General features: G+C 43.6%; 1 protein-coding gene across 9 annotated transcripts in view; it reads left to right on the top strand.

The window, feature by feature from the left end:
- The window catches only part of LOC110524184 (unconventional myosin-IXb), a 94,897-nt gene that overhangs the window by 39,310 nt on the left and 34,565 nt on the right, over positions 1-21,022 (top strand). For all 9 annotated transcript variants that reach the window (XM_021603586.2, XM_021603593.2, XM_021603589.2 and 6 more), the window contains exons 2-3: positions 1,544-2,450; positions 19,108-19,202. In XM_021603586.2, coding sequence (XP_021459261.2) covers positions 1,611-2,450; positions 19,108-19,202 — 935 coding nt within the window. In that variant the 5' untranslated portion in view covers positions 1,544-1,610. The remainder of the gene's footprint in view (positions 1-1,543; positions 2,451-19,107; positions 19,203-21,022) is intronic.

Genomic DNA, 21,022 nt, shown 5'->3' with positions numbered 1-21,022 from the left:
GAGGAAGATTGTCAAAGGTAAACAATTTATTTTATTGCAGTTTGTGATTTTGTTACGCCTGTGCTGGTTGAAATAGTTGTTTATGGGGCTCTATCCTCAGGTAATTGCATCGTATTCTTTCGCAGTAAATCTTAAAAAAAAAAAAAATCTGACAACGCAGTTGGATTAGCAAGATTCTAGGCTTTCGAAACACGTGAGACACTTGTATTTTCATGAATGTTTAATATGACTATTTATGTAGCGATCACCGTATGTTCTCGAATTTCATCCCGTTACCGGGTTCCGTGCGCAGCGAGGTTAATGACCAAACAATCGGCCTGTTGACTAATTGGGTCAGCCCTAATTTGGAGGCAGATGCTGAGGTGACAATATCATTTGACCTTTGCTGCTAACAGTAAAGTTTCTGTGGTGGTGCTATTTTTAGAGTAGGCCTTTCATGTGACAGCTACTGTAGGGATGTTGAAACATGAGTCATTATTATTATTATTATTATCATCCCATTAACTTCTCACATTTAGGCCATGCATGGGTGTCTGATCTGTGTCCAATGAACCCAAAGCCAACAGAAATCCTCACTAGTGGAAAATCGGGACATTCCATTGGGGAAATCAAATGTAGGCCAACTTTATGGTCAGGGAGATTTGAGACTGGGTTCTAGAAGCAGAAAACCAGAACATTAGTGTGTCAGATGGACAGTGGCACAAAACTAAAACTTGAATGTCAGTCAACAGTTTGGTTGTACTGGCCCCTACCCCTTGGTATAGCCTATATTTAGTCAGCATCTAATGACATAACCTTAAAATAAATATAGATGTTTACTTGAACAAAGAACCTTAAATGCATTGCATTTTCATCTATTATCAAAATTTTAAAGGAACTAATAAATCCATTTTTACTCAAGGTGTATTTTTCTAATTATCTTTCTCAAACTTTTGAATATTGTTCCATACAATAATCTTAGCTCTGAATTTAGTTATTCTACTGATATTACTCAACCATTAAGTGGAGGGAAGGATTTAGAATTCCCTTGATGGTAGTGTAAATTGCTTGATTCAAATAGTTGACGGATCTTTCAAATCCACATATTTGAAAAATAAATAATCATTCAGAACCAGTTTTCAATTGCCTGCCTATATGCTGTGATGCAAGTCACATGTCCACTCCAACTGCTTAGTCCAAGAGACACAGACGTTTGGAGTTTATACACACTCAAAATGCTCAAATCCAAGCTTTCCCTGTTGGCTGTGAGTCTTTCGTTTAAAACCAACATAATGCCATTGTGGCAAACTGTTTAGGCCTTTTGCGAGGCTGCAATAGGAAACTTCCACAATCTGGAATAGCTCAATGTCTTTCATTTAGCCTAAATTGAACTATTTTCTTAATTGAAGACTTTATCCCACATAGGGTCGTTTGTACTTTTAGCGTAGATGTGGCTAACCGTTTGCACCACAGCTCTTGTTGCTTTGTCAGCTTGTTTTCTTTCACCATATGAGCTTCAATGTAAAACTGTCTCTAAAAACAATTGTCTTCCTGTGCTCCCCAGGTGCTGGGTGGTGAGAGAACAGAAGGCAGTGTGGACGGCATGCTGAGGCGACTACACCTGCCCCAGAATGAGTGTCAATGATGGCGAAGGTGGAGCAGCTAGCAAAGATGGGCGGGCCTACAGCCTGCAGGTTTACCCACGGCTCTCAGCGGACTGCCCACCTTGCTGTTCCCTCAAGGTGCCCAAGGATGCCACGGCTGCCTCTGTCATCCAGGACGCAGCCTCGGCCCTGGGTGTGGACCCGCAACGCCTCTACGTGCTGGCCGAGGTGAAGGAGTGCGGCGGGGAGGAGTGGGTGCTGGAGTCGGGGGACCTCCCCGTCCAGAGGGTCCTGCTGTGGCCTCGCAAAGCCCAGGAGCAGCACCCCCAGAGCGAGGGCTTCTACTTCGTTCTCCAGGAGAGGAACCGCGATGGCACCATCCACTACGTCCACCTTCCCGTCCTCTGCAAGGAGCAGGAGGCACAGAGGTTGGCGGCCAGAGGCTTCCTCCCCCCGCGCCAGGAGGACTTTGATGACCTGTGCAACCTCCCAGTGCTCAATGAGAGCAGCATCCTGGATAACCTGCGCAACCGCTTCCACAAGAAAAAGATCTACACCTATGCCGGGTCTATCCTCATTGCCATCAACCCCTTCAAGTTCCTACCCATCTACAACCCCAAGTACGTCAAGATGTACGAGAACCATCAGCTGGGGAAACTGGAGCCACACATCTTTGCCATCGCGGACGTGGCCTACTACGCCATGCTAAGAAAGCGGGTAAACCAGTGCATCGTTATCTCTGGGGAGAGCGGCTCAGGAAAGACGCAGAGCACCAACTTCCTCATCCACTGTCTGACTGCCCTCAGCCAGAAGGGCTATGCCAGTGGAGTGGAGAGGACCATCTTGGGTGCTGGGCCTGTGCTGGAGGTAAGACTTTTTGTACGCATGTGCAATAGGGCTGGGAATTGCCAGGGACCTCACGATACGATGATATCTTGATACTTAGTTGCCACATTTGTACTGCAATTCTCACCATTCGAAATGTATTGCGGTTCGATATAATTTTTTTATTTGATGTTCCAAAAATGTTGCTCACTATAGGCTATGTCTGCTGCAGAGCAACAAGATAGCATTAGAACATTTTTGTTTTGATACGTCATGGAAATGAAAGGGCTGAAAACATGTTGGCTCGCTATTTAAAAAGATGGCTAAGAGTTTTGGTGCATGTACAGCCGACTAGCGCTAGCACTACCTAGCAAGTAAAAAATAATATTGATGTATCGTCCCCCCAAAATATTGTGATCTGTAACGGTATCTTTAAAACATTTTTTTTATCTGATCACTAATGTGCAATGAAGTTGGAGCTCATACCTAATATCATACCTCGTCTAGCAGGATGTCTGTGTGGTTGCAATGGGGTTAAGGATGTGTGTTTCTGACTCTCTGTCAATTGGTGTATGTGAACACTCATTCCCCATTATTTGTTCAGTCTCAGTCAAGGTTAGCAAGGAATTAAACCCATTGTGAAATTTTTTTAGCTGAGATCTCATTCCCAAGGCAGAGGATTCCTCTTCACAGGTGACTATTCTTGTCATGATGCATAGAAGATGCATGAGCCTGCACTCTGTCCACATGCATAATGCACGAAGCATGACGAGCATCAAACCTAGTTTTTCCAGAGGACTTTTGAGATGCTTCCCTTGTCAAATGTGTTTTCCTTGAGTCAGGAGTTGGAGATCTGTTAGTCGTCCGTCATGTGACCTGAAAGAGGATCTGAGGCTGATGTAGATGTGTGCAAAAGGAAGAAATGAAAGAAGATGTGGAGATATTGTCCCAGGCATCAGTTTAACCCTTTAGAAAATGTTTGTAAATATTCTCAAACAACTCCAAATTTTCTGGGTCCTGAAGAAAGATTTACTTAAATGATATGGTGTTTACGCATTCAACTTTGGCTTTCTGGCAGATGACAAGCTGCTATATCTGAATGTTTTTGCTCAATGATCCTGCTTTGTGATATACCCCCTCTGTTCCATATCCATATTGGGGCGGCAGGGTAGCCTAATGGTTAGAGCGTTGGACTCGTAACCGATCTGTCGTTCTGCCCCTGAACAGGCAGTTAACCCACTGTTCCTAGGCCGTCATTGAAAATAAGAATTTGTTCTTAACTGACTTGCCTAGTTAAATAAAGGTAAAAAAAAAAAAAGGTTAATATATATAAATGTTATGTGAGAATAGAGTGACGACTAGGAGTCATCGTCAGTTATGTTGAACAGCTGTGCAAAATAAAGGAAAGCTCATGGAAATACTTTCTAGACACAAGCTTTAGAATATCTCTGATTACTCTAGAGCTCCCATGTGGTTCATTATAATGTTCCAGCTTGTAGTCTAGAGCAAAATGAAATTGTACATTCTAATTGGATCACACACGTTATTGCAGAACAATGGCTACCATTCATTACCTATAATTGGAACATTTGAATCAATCAAGTTTAGGCCTACTGTAATACAAGTTGCAACAAGGGAACAACTAGCCGCATAGAGCAAATTGTGTGTGCCTGTGCATCATCAGTGTTTTGGATCAGGTCTCATCATGACCCTTTTACAAATAGGATTGTAGTAATGATCTTAACACTGCGGGATGTAGCCTATTTGACCTGTGGCCTGACAGGCTGACTATACTGCTCGTGTCGTGTGCGCGAGCGTTGCAAAATAAATGTAGATATGTATTATACAATCATTGCACCCACACTGCTCGCGCGTACCAATGAGTGTCTGCGTTGCCAAGGGCTAAAATATAAGTCGGTTCTATTTGTGACGAAGATCGCGCTGCAAGTCCTGCCTCTCCCATCTCCTCATTGGTTTATAGAAGCAGGTACCCACTTGCCATCTCCTCATTGGTTATACCCACGTGGGTGATTGAAAGATGAACTGTGTTGTCGGTCGTCGTGGTAATACTATGAAAGTTTAGATGCCAATCACCATATAAGTTCAATGAAGAAGAAGCCTGGAAGGAGGAGAGATGACTAGAAACGATTCGGTTAACCGTTTTATGTGTGGATTAATTGTCGGAGTAGAGGACCTTGTGCATTTCAGGTAAAATAACAACTCAATGTTTTATATCCCAGGACAAATTAGATAGCAACAGCAAGCTAGCTAAATAGGACAAATTAGCTAGCAAGGGCAAGCTAGCTAGCTAAATTGCTGTACATGTTTAATACATTTCGACCTGTCCCCAAATTAATGTAATTGGTTCAGTTTGTTTTTCTATTTTAACCTGCGTGTCGTGATTGCGCTTGGTGTGGGGGGACAAAATAAATGTATGCACAATGGCGCACGAGCGCAGCCGGTTTGGGTTCCATGTGAATAATGTGTTGTCAGTGAACTCTGGGCCCTTGGTCATGTGACGTTATGAAGCACTTCCTGTTAGAGGTGGTAATCGGACTGAGTCAGTCACAGGAGGACAGGCATGCTCTTCTCTGGGCCCCAGGCATCATGTCACATCTGAGTCCGCCTGGACATCCCAACACACATTTTTATTTAACTATGCAAGTCAGTTAAGTTAAGAATTCTTATTTACAATGACGGCCAAACCCTAAACCAGACGACACTGGGCCAATTGTGAGCCGCCCTATGGGACTCCCAATCACGTCCGGTTGTGATACAGCCTGGAATCAAACCAGGGTCTGTAGTGCCGCCTCTAGCACTGCGCCCCCCGGAAGCCCCGCATACCAGCTAGCAGAACTCCCTGCGTTTAACACACGCTCAGATCAATGGTCCTGTGTGGCTCAGTTGGTATAGGGTTCTGGGTTAGATCAGAGACACACAACTCAGCAGAATTGCCAAATGTCTAACCCAGATATCACACACACTGCTCATTGATTGTAAACGAGTGTGGAGCAAGTGCTGCTTTGGTGTTTAACTAATGGGCCCCAGCTCTAATATGGTATCAAATCCCTCTCACATACTTCTGTTTTATTCCTCAGTAATGTGGCTAAAAATAGGTCATAAACTGTCAAAGGCCTCAGGAGGAATGCAGTTTATTGGAAGTAAATGCAGCATTGTAACTTATCGGTATTAAATTCTCAGACCCCTTTGAATTCTAACAGTGTTCATTCTGGTTTCACACTAGAATGGCAGCATTTCTGTGTGAATGTCAACTGGTCTGGTCAATTTACTGCACTGCAGAATAGAATACAGTATCTGGCACACTATCCGTCAAACTTTCAGCTCTCTGCAATGCCTCATGACCCTTTTACAGGAGAGACTAGTCACTGCGCAATGTTCTAAGGCAGCAGCAAGATGAATAGATGGTCCCAAGGCTTTGGTTGGAGAGAACTGAAGATTTTTTCCCCCCCTCAATCAGCAGTCCTTGTCGCTTTGGCAGGCTGGATGAGGCTGGTTCTCTCTCTGCTCCATACAGCCCTGCTGCTTCCCCAGGCCTGTGGTCTGACGGGCAGACTTAGACTGGCCCGTGAAACAATCGAGACCCAATTCCTGCAGGACTCAGCCAGGACCAGATGCTCCATCCTGGCTCCGCCGTAACAGCCTTACCAGCCCTTCGGTAAAGCGCACAGACCTGTGCAAGCACCTACACACACACCGTTTCCTCTTGCTCTTGCAGAAGGCTCTGCAAGGTTTTTTAGAAGGCATAGCAAACTTTCTGCAACAAGCCCACATGATGGCTGACATGAAATTGAATTTTACAGAGGAAGTAATATCTTCTTAGAAGTTCTGTGTTCCTGTTTTTCAGACAAGTCTTACCGTTTCCTCTTCCAACAATTCCAACTAATGACTTAAATATGAGATTTCTTTCAATCTTTACATTTTGGCATTTGGTTGCATTGGCTCCTTTTTCTTGGAGGCAGTCAAAGTTAGACTGGGTAAAAGGTAAACTGTTTCCTCTCTGTCTGGGCTCTGAAGCTGTGCGGAATCTCTTCAGCTTTTGTCGCATTTTGATGAGGTGAGATCATTGGCGTGTAGCGTGACTCTTTAAATTACAGTGTGCTTTGTGGACTAGCTTAGCTTTTAGACAGCATTCAACATTTACCTCTTAAACACAACTCAATCATTTACCGCTTTCCCGTTGCCCAGTCACTTTATCCCTCCCTATATGTACATATCTACCTCAACTACCTCGTCCCCCAGCACATCGACTCCGTACTGGTACCCTGTGTATATAGCCAATTTAGCGTTACTCATTGTGTATTTATTCCTTTTGTTCTTTGAAAAAGAAAATCAACCTTTTCTCTTTTTTTTCTTTCTGCATGGTTGGGAAGGTCCCGTAAGCATTTCACGGTTAGTCTACACCTGTTTGGTATGACGCATGTGACAAATAAAATTGGATTTGCTCGATTACGTAACGGCCTATGAGTATCTGAACTTTAAAAAAAAGTGGATTTGTCAGTTAAGCCGAATACATCTTTAGACTTTACCGTGAAACAATACTCCCTCTAATTTTCTCCGGCACTGAGAAGATTTCAGGTCTGCTGAGCGTAAACTTGAACGTTGTGAAAATTCTGGCCAACTGCCAGCGTGTGTTTTCTGTGAACACTGACGCTATACCCTCTAAGTTAGTTTTAAGTGGATATGTAGGCTAATGTGGTTATTTGATCATAATGTAGGCCTACCTGATTGGCTGCCATCGAAAACAATGGAGAAAATGCATCCCATAAGATTTTAACATAGTAGTTCTATTTCCATCATTCAGTCTACAGTAGCAGCCAATGTGTGGTGTTCAATGTAGGCCTACATTCCATGAGACTTTTGAAGAAAAACATGCAGGGCTTGACATTAACCTGTTTATCTACTTGTCCTACAGAGAAGGAGGTGAATGAAAAGGTTGTTGTGTGATGCAAGAACCCTTTACAATAAAACATATATTATTTCCATACCCTTATTACAGAGAATCAGACAAATTATGCTACCCTCTGCCTACTGGCTACTTAGCTTTTCAAAGATGTCTAGAAATGTACATGTTTTGTGCTCTTGCAGGAAGCAATCCTCTATAACTGGGCTAATAACTCACTAACTAGCAAAGGATATGAACTATGTGTACACGTGGCTACATGCAGCTCTTGCTTTGATCTCCAAACAAGCACATCTACTCATGACCGCTCATGCTTTAAACACAGTCCAGTTCAAAGTAAATGGCACATCCATATATGGCAATGGTCTATTTGCATGTAATCCTACTGTAACTCTGACTGTTTTTGCTGCACCGGTCTGTATAGAGTAGTGTGTCAATGCAATAAAATCCTACTCCTATGCGTTCTGCCTACAACAAAATCTCTTGCAGTTTGTTTTGGTATGTTGCATTGAAACGGGCAAATATTGCATTGACTTGATCACAATTGCCACAGTAAAGGGAAATGTGTTTTTATTTTTTAGCAATTAGGTTTGTGCAGTGAGCTATTGGCCAAATACATTATCACCGCAGATTGGCTTTGCTTGAATTTCCCTGCCAATGCATTGTTCGGGACATTTTTTTTAAATTATATTTTTCAAAATTTGAGGTTGGCTATATGATCACACCGGTAATAGATCTGTTATATTACTTGTGAAGCACAGCTTAGGGAGCATACATTTTAAATAATTAGCTTTTTATTGCAGGAACAGTCTCTGCAGAGGGAGAGAGCAGCAGTGGTCTGCCTCTCAACATCCCTTCGCTTTCCTACACTGACTCTGACCAAAAAAGGGACACGGCCTTCCAGTTGATGGCCAAACTCAAGTCGCACCGCATTATTTCTGCCTCACGCACAAATTCGTGTTACTCCTATGAACAGAGAAAGTGAAATATTCCTTGCTATTAAGAAAGACCCAAGCCGCTAACAACAACGCAAGCATATAGATGTACTTTCCTATTAATTTGTTACTGCTGCAGTGCATGTTGTAGCACTAAGTGGAAATGGGAAGAAGGCACATTTTATGGCTTATAAAAGTGTTGAATTCAAAGTGAACTCAATCATAAATCAGCATCTCTTTTTTTGTATTTGTTGACAGTCTCTCTCTAGTCATGGTTTTACCATTTTGAAATCTCACAGTATCAACTTTGATGTAGCTTTCTTTTACGCCTGCCACATTACTGCAGACACGGTCATCTGAGCCATCTGATTTGCCAGCGGTAGGCCTATAGTGCACTTGATTTGCTCTCTGGGCCCTCCTGGGAGGCAGCGTTTGTACCTTCCAGACAAATGAAATGGTTCAAAATGGCCTACCTGGCGCAGGGCAGTTGAATCGAGTGCACCTACTGCCAACAGCCGGAGGCAAAAAATAATTTGCCTGTAGATGTAGATTTTTCTTTGTCACTCCTGTATGTATACACACTAAACATGGAAACATTTTATAGAAAATTGGCTGCAAAATTCTCTCCACCAACAAGAGGGGTGTGAATAGTTTCTCATGAACAGTGCTTGTGCGTATAGAAATATAGGCGTGTGGGGGTGGCTGTTCTCTAATGTGGGAAGGGGGGCCTTGAGTGAAAAGGTTTGGGGGCCCCTGTACTGGAGTAGAAGGTAGTTGGGGTAATTTAGGTAATATCTACATTTCGGTTAGGTGATTGATTTGAAGTACCATGTACATGTAGGTTTAAAGCAAAAGGTCCGGGTAGCTGTTTCATGAACTGTTCAGCAATCTTATGGCTTTGGGGTAGCCGCTGTTCAGGGACTTTTTGGTCCCAAACTTGGCACTCTGATACCTCTTTCTGTGCGGCAACAGACTGACATTGGTGGCTGGCTTCTTTGACAATTTTTAGGGCCTTCCTCTGACAGGTCCTGGGTGATAGGTAGTGCGTACAGCCCAGTACGCACTACCTATCACCTCTGTAGGGCCTTGCAGTCTCTTGCCTCAGTCCAATGTGCACAAACTGAAAGCCTGCTCTAAAACTTGATTTGTTCACACAACTGGTTATACAGGTACCTCTGGTTCACCTGTGTGTTCTCTCATGTGCTTTGAAGAGCTGTTTTAGACTGGTCCCTTTTACAGAGAGCCTGATACAGGAAGATGTCACTGCTCCTGTTCTTTTATTCATGTGTCGTATTCTCACTGCAGGGCTAAGACTTGAACATAAACAATTGCAGTAGAACGTTTAACTCTTGAGGTAATTTTGGCTTGCATACTTTTGACACTGAGGTAGATTTGAAGGTTTGTTTTACTGCGAATAACCACTGGGTGATTATCAGTACACACCATCTCTAGATCTGCAAGTCAAGTCTAAACAGTATACTGTGTGCTGACAGTGTTCTCATGCCACGCCTGTATTATTAGCTTAGACTTTCAGATCAACTCAGTTAATCTTGTAATATAACATGCAAGAGCACACTTATTGTTTTTTGTCACGTGCAGCAAAAGTTCCTATCCCTCTGCAGGAGAGTTTGTATTACTGCAGGTTTTGCTCAGGGCTGGTCACACTGTATGACATCATTGTGGCTCAAATAGCACTGTGTGAATTCTGCCCTGGGCTCAGGAAGCTAGCCATCTACCCACCACCGCTCCTCCCCTCAGCCTCCAGTCTGAGACCTAGCCTTAGCCAGCCAGACTGTCGCCCATTTCTTTATCTTTACTCTCTGTGAGAAGTTTTTGCATAAAAACATTTCTATGGCTTAGTGTATATGCCGTTCCATGAAATGAGTCCCTTTTTGGTTAGAATAACTTTTGATTTAGACCTAATTTTAGCATTCGGTCATAAGGCGCAGAAGTTCAACTTAATGAACTTAGCAACAAAACTGACACGTGCGCAACTATGGGGCAAACCAACTGAGTTGGCTTATTGTTGACAACATGTAAACTATATTTTGTCTCAATGTTTATTAAAAACAAACATTTGCACAATGAGCACATTTTTTCTTTCAAATACATTATGGTTGTTGGTTAGCTAGCTAGCGAATGTTTGGTTTATAGGGTGTCCGAAAATGTGCTTTTGTGAGGAAATGTCACTTACGTTATAAGGCTTTTTACCAAGACACATATGATTATTCATGTTCTGAATCGTTCAGCGGGATCTTTCTCTAACATAGCATTAACATTATATCCAAAATCTCAGGTTCCCTAACATAACACATCCCATAATAAGCATCGAGCTCTGTTAAGATCACTGCCACTTTCTCGCAGTAACTTTTGAGAATTTTACATGTGGTGGTCATCTGCGACAGTTATAAAGCAAAAATTGTCATGACACAAGCTAAATTAAAAGGGAAAGGCTTTTAATAAAATAAAGCTTGCGGTACGCTTAGTGCTCTGTTGACATTTCAGATATAAGCTTGTTTTTGTGTAATCATTAATGAAATGAGTCACTAATCACATTAATTAATTTAAAAGCAACATGTAACAATTTCAAAGATTTTCCTGAATTAGTTTATATAAGGAAATCAGTCAATCGAAAAATAAATTAATTTGGCCCTAATCTATTGATTTCACATGACTTGGAATACAGATAAGCATTTGTTGGCTACACATTCATTAATTAATTCATTCATTCATTCAGATCAATGGGTGACATGTCTAGGGAGTATGCAGGCCATGGAAGAACTGGGACATTTTCAGCTTCCGGGAATTTTTTTACAGATCCTTGTGACATGGGGCAGTGTTTTATCATGCTGAAACATTGTTGATGGCGGTGGATGAATGGCATGACAATGGGCCTCATGATCTTGTCACAATTTTTCTGTGCATTCAAATTGCCATTTAAAAAATGGAACGGTGTTTGTTGTCCGTAGCTTATACCTGCACATGCCATAACCCCACAGCCACAATAGGGTACTTTGTTTACAACATTTACATCAGCAAAACTCACCCACACGACACCATATACGTGGTCTGCGGTTGTGAGGCAGGATGGACGTACTGCCACATTTTCTAAAACATTGGAGAGGCGACTTATGGTAGAGAAATTAACATTCAATTCTCTAGCAACAGCTATGGTGGACAATCCTGCAGTCAGCATGCCATTTGCACGCTCCCTAAAAACTTGAGACATCTGTGGCATTGTCTTATTTTATCGTCTTATTTTCCCCAGCACAAGGTACACATGTGTAATGATCAAGCTGTTTAATCAGCTTGATATGCCACACCTGTCAGGTGGATGGATTATCTTGATAAAGGAGAAATGCTCACTAACAGGGATGTATTCAAATTTGTGCTATTTTTTTTGTTGAGAAACTACTTTTTTGTGCCTGGAATATTTCTGGGAAATGTTATTTCAGCTCATGAAACATGGGACCAACACTTTACGTGTTGCATTTTATTAAACAGAACAACAATATCTTCATAACTGACTGTCATAGAAACAAAATAACTAGGGCTTTACAATGATGGTGAAAACTTGGAGACATGTTTGGGTTAAGTGGGAGAAAATCTTCCTAGAAGTCAAAGGGTGCACAGATGGACAAAAGTCTGAATGTTGGTACTTTGGCAAGTCTTTATTCATTTACAAAATCTGATGTATTGAATTTTCCATGTCTATATTAAAGGTTACTTCATTAAATATTACAGGCTTTTAAAATGCAATGTTGATGTCAGGGTGGGAATTCAACAACAGCCACCAGCCAAGTGCTGGTAGGACTCAAATGTGACCTCTTTTTGGATAATACAAATTAGTTGGTTCATTGATTTGATTGGCTGATGGGCCGGCCTAGCAGAACGCCCAGAGTTAAGCCAGGTTTTAAGTTCTACCAGACTCTGAGCCAGTCTAACCAACCATACCCACCCCATGCCACACACAGTCTCCAAGCCCAGAGACAGGAACCTCTTATTAGTGGGCTAAAACTGCAGACTCTAACAGGAAGCAGCAGTTTTATGCTACAGGAAGAGCTAGCTGCAGGAGCCTCCCCTCGCCATTGGCCAATCGGCCCACTAGGCGTGTCGACAGACGCCGCATTGTTGCTCAGGAAGTATAGAGGAGTCGCGGCCATTCTGGGTGCCTATTGTTTATCTCCCAGCCTGCCTGCGTTTTCACTCTTCCTTGGCTATATTTGGTTAGGCTGGATGCCCGGTGGCACTACAGTGGGTTGGTGGTGTGGGACTCTGGCTCCCTGGCATGACACACAATGGCCTCAGCTCCTGTAAGACCAGTTCTTTTGTTTTGGCCATTCATCAGCAGCTACGTAGCAATTTGTCATTCATCTACTGTGAGCTCAGCTACGTCAAATTAGCCTAGCTCTCAAGGGGTGTGATTGTTTGCTCATATTGTAGGTCATATTTGTATTCTTGCACACCATACTAGTTGACTCTTCTCCGGTTAGGAACATAAATGGCTGTCTTATTTTCCAAGTTACCAGCACAGGTTCTCAAGTAACAGGCCAGTTGTACAGTATTCATGGCATTGACCACAGACTTTCTTGATATGGTGCCCTGGGTGTGGCTCCTGGAAATGGGACCAGTCTGGTGAACCATGGCATTGGAGCGAGACTCCCTGCAGCCCTGCCTGGCTCCAGTACACTGGGTCCTGTACTAATATGTGGCTAGTCATCCTCTGACTGCAGTAGAGAAGATGCATATTGAAGCAATTTAACCGGAGACCTCTCCAATCAAATCTCTTTCTTATTTCCACTGACCTGGCATTCAACCCCTTTTTTTTGTTTATTTTCTACTCAAGGCAAATGAGTGCAGCTTGTCTGTAAGATTACTAAGGTCTGTTAACGTGTTTATCTGAGATAGGGTGGGTTCTTTTCCAGCATTGATTTCTGCACAGTTTTACAGTGCAATGATATCCCACAATGTATAGTGATTCACACAGTTAGAAATGATCATTCTAATTCGATGTGATTCACACAGGGAGACCCTTATCACATGCCACTTTCAGTACTGAATCCCCATCAATGTTCTCTAAGCACTAACACTGCCTAACACTACACATACAGTCGCATAACAAAATGAATGATTGGATGCTCAGTTGACCTGTGCCTGGATACCTTTGTCTGGTTAGCCATAGAGATGACCTGTAGCACGGCCAAACCTACAAGATAAGTTGCAGAGTTATATTTAACTAGCATCTGAATGTCCCACAGACAAAAATGAATTAATTTGTCTGCCACAAATAAAAAAATGTCATAATCACTTTTTTAATAAATCGTAAAATGTATTAGTTTCACATACGGTCATGAGGGTTGGCAACTATGCCACATAAAATTACAAATAGTTGAACAGATTTTTAATGTCCCAAAATCATGGCATCGGCTTTATGAATTGATATACAAAACAACAATTCTCGCTTTGAAAGAATGCTCAGTATATGGGGTATTCAACTGTCAGACCGGTGCAGACTGCCACGCGGAAACCTAATATTTTGGTGCTGTCCACCGGTGGCTTGTTTTTGGAGTCAGGTCCAAGAATTGTGGTCATGCCATAATATCCGGGTGCGGTTGGATCTGCAAACTGTATTGATGGGGGACTTAAAGGACCAGTCAGTAGGAAATATTGTGGTTTTTGGTAAAATGTTTATTTTTGGGGCAATTTGGGCGCAATGGGGGAATGCAGTGCGAGAGGAAATTGTAGAATTAGGATTTATTGGGAAAGATGGGTTGATCTGTGACTGTCTGAAGGGTGGAATTGATGAGTGTTGGAAAAATGATGTACAGTATAAACGTTTGAGGTCCTCCAATCAGGGGTGAGGGTGGGGAAGGGATTATTTAATATTTTGTTTTTCAATTATGTTTTGTGATTTTGGTTTCATGCTGTGAGTGGTGTGTGCTGGTCCTGGTAGTTAAGAGTGCGCTCGCTTCCATGCTTGGTTTTTCCCGCCCTTGGAAAATCCCTTTTGGCCTGGGGTGGGGCATTGCTTTGCCGTGTGTGTGCGCACACACACTACCAGTTGGACACATCTACTCATTCAAGGGTTTTTATTTTTACTGTTTTCTACATTGTGGAATAATAGTGAAGATATCAGCATTATGATATATCGCATATGGAATCATTTAGTAACCAAAAGTGTTAAACATTTCAAAATATATTTTGAGATTCTTCAAAGTAGCCACACTTTGCCTTGATGACAGCGTTGCACAGTCTTGGCATTGTCTCAACCAGCTCCACCTGGAATGCTTTTCCTTCACTCTGCGGTCCTCCCAAACCATCTCAATTGGGTTGAGGTCGGGTGATTTGTGGAGGCCAGGTCATCTGATGCAGCACTCACCACTCTCCTTCTTGGTCAAATAGCCCTAACACAGCCTGGAGGTGTGTTGGGTCATTGTCCTGTTGAAAAACCAAAATGATACTCCCACTAAGCACAAACCAGATGGGATGGTGTATCGCTGCAGAATGCTGTGGTAGCCATGCTGGTTAAGTGTGCCTTGAATTTTAAATAAATCAGACCATGGCACCAGCAAAGCACCATCACACTACCACCTCTGTTTCACAGTGGGAACCACACATGCGGAGATAATCTGTTCATCTACTCTTGAGTCTCTCAAATACACGGTGGTTGGGACCAAAAATCTCAAATTTGGACTCATCAGACCAAAGGACTGCTCGTGTTTCATTGCTCGTGTTTCTTGGCCCAAGCAAGTCTCTCTTATTGGTGTTGCAGCAATTCGACCATGAAGGCCTGATTCACGCAGTCTCTGATGCGTGTGTTACTTGAACTCTGAAGCATTTATTTGGGCTGCATTTTCTGAGGCTGGCGAGTAATGAATTTATCGTCTGCAGCAGAGTTGAACTGAACTTGAGGAAACTTTCAAAGTTCTTTAAATTCTCTAGATTGACTGATCTTCATGTCTTAAAGTAATGCTTATTTGAGCTGTTCTTGCCATAATGTGGAGTTTGCCCTATTTGGTAAAAGACCATTTAACAAGGCACACCTGTTAATTGAAAGGCTTTCCAGGTGACTACCTCATGAAGCTGGTTGAGAGAATGCCAAGTGTGTGCAAAGGTGTCATCAAGGCAAAGGGTGGCTACTTTGAAGAACCTCAAATATACAATCTTTTGATTTAACACTTATTTGGTTACTACATGATTCCATATGTATTTCATAATGTTGATGTCTTCACTATTATTCTACAATGTAGAACATAGTAAAAAATAAAGAAAAACCCTTGAATGAGTAGGTGTGTCAACTTTGGACTGGTTGAGTGTGTGGGGAGCCAGCATGCAGGCATTCTGACCCCTTGACTTTTTCCCCACATTTTTGCTAAGTTACAGCCTTTTCTAAAATGGATGAAATTGATGAGGGGGGCATAACAATCTACACACAGTACCCTATAATGACAAAACAAAAACTTGTTATTACTTTTTTTTTTTAAATAGTTTTGCAAATTTATTAAAATGTAATACTGAAATATCACATTTACATAAGTATTCAGACCCTTTACGCAGTACTTTGTTGAAGCACCTTTGGCAGAAATTACAGCCTCTCGTATTCTTGGGTATGATGCTAGAAGCTTGGCACACCTGTATTTGGGGAGTTTCTCCCGTTCTTCTCTGCAGATCCTCCCAAGCTCTGTCAGGTTGACTGGGGAGTGTTGCTGCACAGCTATTTTCAGGTTTTTCCAGGGATGTTCGATCAAGTTGAATTCCGGGCTCTGGCTGGCCCACTCAAGGACTTTCAGAGACTGGTCCCGAAGCGACTCCTACGTTGTCTTGGCTGTGTGCTCAGGGTCGTTTTCCTGTTGGATGGGGAACCTTCGTCCCAGTCTGAGAACCTGCTCCAGAGTGCTCAGGACTTCATCAAAGATCTCTGTACTTTTCTCCATTCATCTTTCCCGCGATCCTGAATAGTCTCCCAGTCCATGCCGCTGATAAACATCCCCACAGCATGATGCTGCCACCCATGGTGCCAGGTTTCCTCCAGACATGACGCTTGACATTCCGGAAAGAGTTCCATCTTGGTTTCATCAGACCAGAAAATCTTGTTTCTCATGGTCTGAGTCCTTTAGGTGCCTTTTGGCAAACTCCAAGTGAGGGTGTGTCATGTGCATTTTAATGAGGAGTGGCTTCCGTCTGGCCAATCTACCATAAAGGCCTGATTGGTGGAGTGCTGATGAGATGGTTGTCCTTCTGGAAGGTTCTCCCATCTTGCTCTGTCAGAGTGAGCATCTGATTCTTGGTCACCTCCCTGACCAAGGCCCTTCTCCCCCGACTGCTCGGTTTGGCCGGGCAGCCAGCTCTAGGAAGTGTCTTGGTGTTTCCAAACTTCTTTCATTTAAGAATGCCACTGTGTTCTTGGGGACCTTCAATGCTGCTTAGATTGTTTTTGCTACCATTCTTCAGATCTGTACCTCGACACAATCCTGTCTCAGAGCTCTACAGCCAATTTGTTTAACCTCATGGCTTGGTTTTTGCTCTGACATGCACATCTGTGGGACCTTATATAGACAGGTGTGTGCCTTTCCAAACCGTGTCCAATCAATTGAATTTACCTCGGGTGGAAACGTTGTAGAAACATCTCAAGGATGAGCAATGGAAACAGGATGCACTTGAGCTCAATTTTGAGTCTCATCGCAAAGGGTGTCAATACTTATGTAAATATGGATATTTGTTAATTAATTTTTGCTAATTTATTAAAAATAATCAAACCTGTTTTCACTATCATTATGGGGTGTTGTGTGTAGATGGCTGAGATGTTTTATTTAGTCCATTTTAGAATGTCTCACATAATGTGGAAAAAGTCGATGGGTCTGAATACTTTCCCAAGGCACTGTGTGTGTGTGTGTGTGTGTGTGTGTGTGTGTGGTTATTTATTTATTTATTTATTTATTTATTTATTTTATTTATTTATATATAATTTAGTGTTTTGTCATTATTCTCGTAAGTACCATTTTGGTTGTTGTGGTATTGGTGCTATCACATATCAGCCTCAGGTTATGCAGATAGAGCCTGACTCTTAGTGTCAATGCATTTCCTATGAATGTGGAAATGTTCGTCGTAATAAGCAGCTTAGGAATCTATTGTGCATGTAGCCAAGTGGTTGTGAGGTCAGAGCCTGGCGGTGATACTGGGAAACAAATATCAGTCATTTAAACCAAGGATCTTTCTTCTGAGATGCCTGTCCGTACAATGACGATTAGCGTGTAAGGCTGTGATTAGTAAGGAGAAGTGGTAAGTCTGAGGTGGCCCGCTAAGGGACTGAATGGGGAACTGAGCCTTGGGCTTCTGTAGTGGAAATATACAGGGGGGCCGGCTGCCAGGGAACGCTAGAAAAAGGAGCCAGTCAAGACAGTCAGGCGTCGTATATTAAATGTGTGTGTACACTCTCGCTTAACACTGTGGAATCTTAAAATCATCTCCCCCTCCTTTCTCTTCCTCTTTCGATCTTCTACCTTTGCTTTTCCTCGCTCTGTTCCCCCAATCCCCTTGCTCTCTCTCCATCTGCTTTCTCTTAACCCCCTCTTTCTCCATTTAACAAAAAGGGGGGGGGTCAGCCTTTTATTTCGCTCTGCTTGGGTAGCCAAGCCGTTGAGCCACTTCCTCTTAACTGATGTGCCTCTCAACCAATCACAAAGGCTGCATAGAGGGCTGTTTGAATGTGAATGGTGCTGTGACACATTTTAGCATTCCCTCCATGGCAGAGAGACTGAGCACAGGGAAGCGTTCCCAGGGTCTGCTAGCCTTCACCCTGGGACAACCGTTTGACAACACTAGGCACCATTCAGACGGATGGGTGGTCAATGCCAGCTGACAGTGCCTTAATTAACCTGGCCCTGTGTCAATGTGATCGCCCCCTCAGTAACACACACAACCATACATTGACACACACTAGCATGAGGATACAGTCTCCTGGGAAAGAGGAGTCCAACAGGTTCATGTTAAACCACATAATCCTGGCCATGGATGATGACATTTCAGACAGACTTTTCGTCTCCCCACTGTCAACTCCTGCTTCTACACTCTATTTGCTTCAAGTTTTAGTTATTTTCCTAAAGTTCCAACTATTTTCTGTGCCCTCAAAAAAATGTAGTTTATTATTCTTCCAGCAGCACTCATCCTGGAGCTCAAGTTGATATAGTGAGTGTATTTCTGCTCATAAATTGAGCAATAGGTAAAGACTGCATAATACCCAGGCAGCCACTCTATTGGAACAGTGGAAATGGGTCAACGGTTCACTGTAAGGAATCTTACCCCCTCTTTGAGGACCCCCTCCCCTCTAAATCTATTCAACCACCACTGTATCAAATTCAGACTGCTCCCTGTACAATGTGGCTCCTATTTAAAATGCACTGACTCAACTTCCCCTGTGGCTGCCTTTTGTTGCCTGTGTGCGCAAACAGGGCTCCCCATTCAGACTGGTGGCAGGGCTGGGTTTGTGTCCCTGGCTGGGGGGAGGCTTCTAGACCTAAGTCCCCCCATACCCTCAGCAGTCTCACTGGCCTAGTGTCATCCCCTGGACTTCTGCAAGAGAGAAGAAAGGAGGGTGAAGGGAGGGAAAGTGAGGAGTCGTCATCCCCCCCGTCTCTCAGCTGCTGTTTTCATTTAGTGTTGACTACTGGACTCTGAGGCCCGTGTGTTGTCATTCTGAGCAGACTGTTGTTGGTAACATTGGCAGCTTCTAATAGCCCCAGTATTAGCATAAGTGTAGTTATTCCTATTTCTTAACTAGACTCATTTTATGGTCCACACAGTGAAAGTAACCATCTCGACCTCTCTCTCGGTCTCTTTCTACCAGGCGTTTGGGAATGCCAAGACGGCCCACAACAACAACTCCAGCCGTTTTGGGAAGTTCATCCAGGTCAACTACTTGGAGAGCGGGGTGGTGAGAGGGTGAGTACTGACGGTTGGCCCACACTATGTGTTGTGATGACACAGTCAATCCTCTGTCTGTCTGAGTAACCCTGTAAACACACACTACATTCCTCCTGTGTGGATGTTCCTGAGTATGTTTGTAAAACTTTATAACACACACACCCACACCGTACTCTGCCCCTTCAACACAAACAACATCCTCATCAGCACACTCACACACCGGCACTCAAAGGCAGCCACAAGGCAGTTACCGTTGAAATTCAGTAGAACTGTAATGTGACTAGCAGAAACCTCCGTGACAGCAGACAGCGGCTGTTACTTCCATCATACCATACAAGGCTAGTGAGAAGTGTATTAGTTGTCTTAGGTTGTTTCTGTTTGAAGCCTGCTGGCCCAAGTTAAAGCAGAGCCTCCTTCCTCTCTCTGCCTGCAGTCTCTCTGGTTACCGCCTGCGTCACACACTGCTCTGCTCTGTCATTTCCTCTCTAACAGAGGCGCTGCTTCCAAACGTTTCAGTGAAGATATTACAAACGCTACACCATGCCCATAGACGTTCGTTTCTTCTCCGCAATGCGTCGGAGTCTCCCAACGATTTTCAGAACAGGAACACATTCTAACCATTCTGATTGGCCCTTGAGACCAATGGTCAGTTCAAGTGTTCAGCAGTCTGATGGCTTGTAGAAACCAACAGGCCCTGAGACGGTTTCAGACCTCCTGCTCCTATACAGTCAGCCTGCCGATAAGGGAGAGAACAGCTTGTGTATGGGGGTCCTTGATGCTGCGTGCCAGTGATGTACTGGGCCTTGCATTCGTGGACCAAGCAAATCCCGTACGAGGCAATGATGCAAATGGTCATGGCACGGCGGTAGTATTTGGAGAGGACCCGGGGGCGGCATGCCAAATTTCGTGAAATGTCACGCAGTCGTTGGTGTACATTGTACAGCAGAAGACTGAGGACACACCCTTGGGGGGCCCCTGTGTTAAGAAAGTGTGGAGGAGGTGTTGCGAATCCTCTCGGCCTGTGGTCTACCCGTCAGGAAGTCCAGGATCCAGTTGCAGAGGGTGGTGTCCAGACCCAGGGTTCTGAGCTTGGTGTCGTGCTTGGAGGTAACAATAATGTTGAATGCTGAACTGTAGTCAATAAAAAGCATTCTCACACAGGAGTTATTGTGTTATGGCTGTGTGAATAGTGATAGAAATGGCATTTTCTGTGAATCTGTAGGCAAATTATTGGGTCCAGTGTGCCTTGTGTGCCATGACCAGCCTTTTGAAGCACTCCATAATGACCGAGGTGAGTGCGACGGGGTGACAGTCATTTGAGCATGTCACATTTTTTTATTTTCTTTCTTGGGCACTGGGACAATGGTGGTGGTCTTGAAGCAGTTGGACTATAGCCTCCTGGGACAGGTTCAAAATGTCTGAGAAGATGCCCGCCAGCTGGTCAGCACACACTGAGGGGTGATAGTCATTTGGGCATGTCACTTTTTTTTGGCCAGGGATGCCACCTGGGCCATCGGCTATGTGAGCATTCAAGTCTTGAGTTTTCCTCACGTCGGCCTCTGAGAGCAAAAGCACCTGGTCGTCTGGAGCAGGGAGTGAGCATAGAAAGTGTTAAGTGCTTCTGAGAGGGAGGCTTCGGTGGGCACCGCACGGCTGGATTTGCCCTTGTAGTCCTTGCCATATGTGAAGCGGGTCTGAGTTCTCGAACATCAATTCAAGAGTCTGTATGGTCTTTGTGTCCCTAATGGATTTGCGAAGCTCATACCTGCTTTCCTTGTACATGTCGCGCGCCACCAAGTCATCAGGGTTCATTTTGCTGACATTGAATGCTGCAGTAC

Source organism: Oncorhynchus mykiss, chromosome 5 (genome assembly GCF_013265735.2).
Source record: "Oncorhynchus mykiss isolate Arlee chromosome 5, USDA_OmykA_1.1, whole genome shotgun sequence".
Classification (NCBI taxonomy): domain Eukaryota; kingdom Metazoa; phylum Chordata; class Actinopteri; order Salmoniformes; family Salmonidae; genus Oncorhynchus; species Oncorhynchus mykiss.
Note: the sequence above shows the minus strand (reverse complement) of the source record. Positions and strands in the feature narration are given on the sequence as shown.